The 2,500-nt window shown below is 44.0% G+C and overlaps 1 protein-coding gene across 1 annotated transcript in view; it reads left to right on the forward strand.

The window, feature by feature from the left end:
* Nucleotides 1-1,120: 1,120 nt before the first annotated feature.
* Nucleotides 1,121-2,500, forward strand: part of LOC116686534 (uncharacterized) — a 5,660-nt gene continuing 4,280 nt past the window's right edge. The window contains exon 1 of the mRNA XM_032511550.1: nt 1,121-2,028. Within this exon, the coding sequence (XP_032367441.1) occupies nt 1,938-2,028 (91 nt within the window). The 5' untranslated portion in view covers nt 1,121-1,937. The remainder of the gene's footprint in view (nt 2,029-2,500) is intronic.

Genomic DNA, 2,500 nt, shown 5'->3' on the forward strand with positions numbered 1-2,500 from the left:
CACACACACACACACACACGGCGAGGGACTTAAAGGACCATGTAAGGAAATCTGCTTTATGATGCTTTAACTTCCCTTTATCGAACACTTGTCTTTTACTATTTAATGTAACTTGTGTGTATTTTGCATTTGTTCATATATTTTTTCTAGTTACCTTTGTCTGTGCTGTTTACTTAACTCTGTTTTATCTATTTAATTTCTATTTTTTATGCACACTGACAATAGCTATATCTACCTGTCTGTCTCTCTATGTATCTGTCTGTCTGTCTGTCTGTGTCTCTCTATGTCTCTGTCTGTCTGTCTGTCTGTGTCTCTCTATGTCTCTGTCTGTCTGTGTCTGCGTGTCTCTCTCTGTCTGTCTGTCTGTGTCTGTCTGTGTCTTTCTGTCTCTCTGTGTCTTCCTGTCTGTCTGTGTGTCTGTCTGTCTCTGTCTTTCTGTCTGTCTGTGTCTGTCTCTCTGTGTCTTCCTGTCTGTGTCTTTCTGTCTCTCTGTGTCTTCCTGTCTGTCTCTCTGTGTCTGTCTGTGTGTCTGTCTGTCTGTGTCTATCTCTGTGTCTGTCTCTCTGTGTCTTTCTGTCTGTCTGTGTGTCTGTCTCTGTGTCTGTCTTTCTGTCTGTCTGTGTGTGTCTCTCTGTGTCTGTGTGCCTGTCTATCTAGTAAATATGTTGTCTTTCTTAACATGAACGTGAATTCATTTTAAGTGAAATGGTTCTTTAAAAAGCAGCTTGTGTAACAACATGGTGACACTGTTTAGCTGATTTGAAGCTAAAAGGATTTCAAAGGGGCAAAGAAAAATAAAAAGGTTGTCTTTTAAAAGAGCCTATATAGGTTACATTTATTTTTGTTGTTTTTTCTGTACAGATGTAACGCTATTTTGAATTTTCAGACGTCTAAATCAGTGTTAAATTAAATTAAAATATCCTTGAATCCGCTTGAAACGTTCATTGTCGTAGAGGCGTTAGTTTTATTTACCTCTATCAGCCGTTAGTGAACACAAACGGCTCAGTTGCGGTTGAATTGATTGAGAAACTGACTATGACCGCCCATCTGAGAGATGCCTTTATTTTCACCGAGCAATCCCTAACTGTTGAGCATAATGCGCCGAGTTTTGTCTTCCAGGGAGTTTTGCTTCCGAGATGCGTATAAATGCTGCTCTCCTTTACAATCCCTAACTATTTCCCTAACCTTCAACTATTTTTCCACTAACATATTACCTGTACTGTTTGATTGTGAGACTGTAATGAGGTTTAACGCAACCTGGAAGACAAGTTTCAGGGAAAGAAATCCCCCTGCTTCGTGTAGCCGCACTCGAGTCCGCTCGCGCTGGTGATGCCGCGGCTGGGCTGGTGAAGCGGTTTGGTAGCTAGCCAGCTAGCTAACTAACGGCTAACAGCTAGTCATCGGAGCTCCGTATGAAATTGTCACATTTGTGGAGTTTGTCACCGACGTTAGCCGGTGCTGTGTAGCCCCGTAGCGGCTTCACGGAACACAAGATGCGGTTGGTAGCGCAATGAGCCGCCGTACCCGCAGAGGACCGCGAGGAACGTCCGTTATGCTAACCACCGGCGGTTAGTTAGCTTAGCTAGCTCGCTAACGCTTAGCATTTTTTTTTTTTTTTTTTTACAGATAATGTTATAACAACTTAAGTCGTCATGTTAGCCATGTCCTCCAGTGTGGATGCTTTGGTGTGTTGCGGTCATGCTTCCCCCCTTTCGGGGCAGAAATAACAACATGACTCACACACACAGTGAGTGAGCTAACGTTAGCTTAGCTTAGCTTAGCCTAGCTTAGCTGGTCGGCAGGGTAGCCGTGTCTCAGTCCACGCAGCGCGGGCTGCCGCTGGAGCGATGTGCGTCCGATGGAGCTGAAGTGTTGCTCGGCTTGCCAACGATGACGGGCCGGGTTTTAGTGCCTCTTCTGTCAGCAGGAGGCGGAACATGGACGCCGAGGAAGGAGAGCGGAACAAAGACCTGAGTGCACACAGACCGCTGGATAAAAAGGCGCTCTGCAAGCAGAATGGCAGGCTCGGTAAGACTGGTGTTAAACGTGGTTTAATGTGCCTAAACAACGACCAATCATCTCCATATTTACCGTGGCCATATCTCGTCATCAACACTTAAGCCTGTCGAAAAAACTAAGCTGAAATCCAACGATTGTAGGAGATATCTCACGTTAACGTGTTCTTCTTCATCGGTGTCTATGGCGAGGAACAGGTTCCGCTTAACGTGGTTTAACGCACCTAAACAATAATCAATTATTACCAAATTTCTCTCTCATATTGATCCTTATAATAACCACCGAAAACTGTCAAAAAATCTTACCCAAAGTCCTGTTATTATGGACGCACAGCTGACATTAATCGTTTCTGCTCCACGGAGCCTGGTAAGGAAAAGCTTAACGTGGTTTAATGGACCTAAACAACGATCAATTATCACCATATTTTGCTCACATATTGCTCCTCATAACCAGTGAAAACTGTCAAAAAATCTTACCCAAAGTC

Source organism: Etheostoma spectabile, unplaced genomic scaffold, assembly GCF_008692095.1.
Source record: "Etheostoma spectabile isolate EspeVRDwgs_2016 unplaced genomic scaffold, UIUC_Espe_1.0 scaffold383, whole genome shotgun sequence".
In the NCBI taxonomy this organism is placed as follows: Eukaryota; Metazoa; Chordata; class Actinopteri; order Perciformes; family Percidae; genus Etheostoma; species Etheostoma spectabile.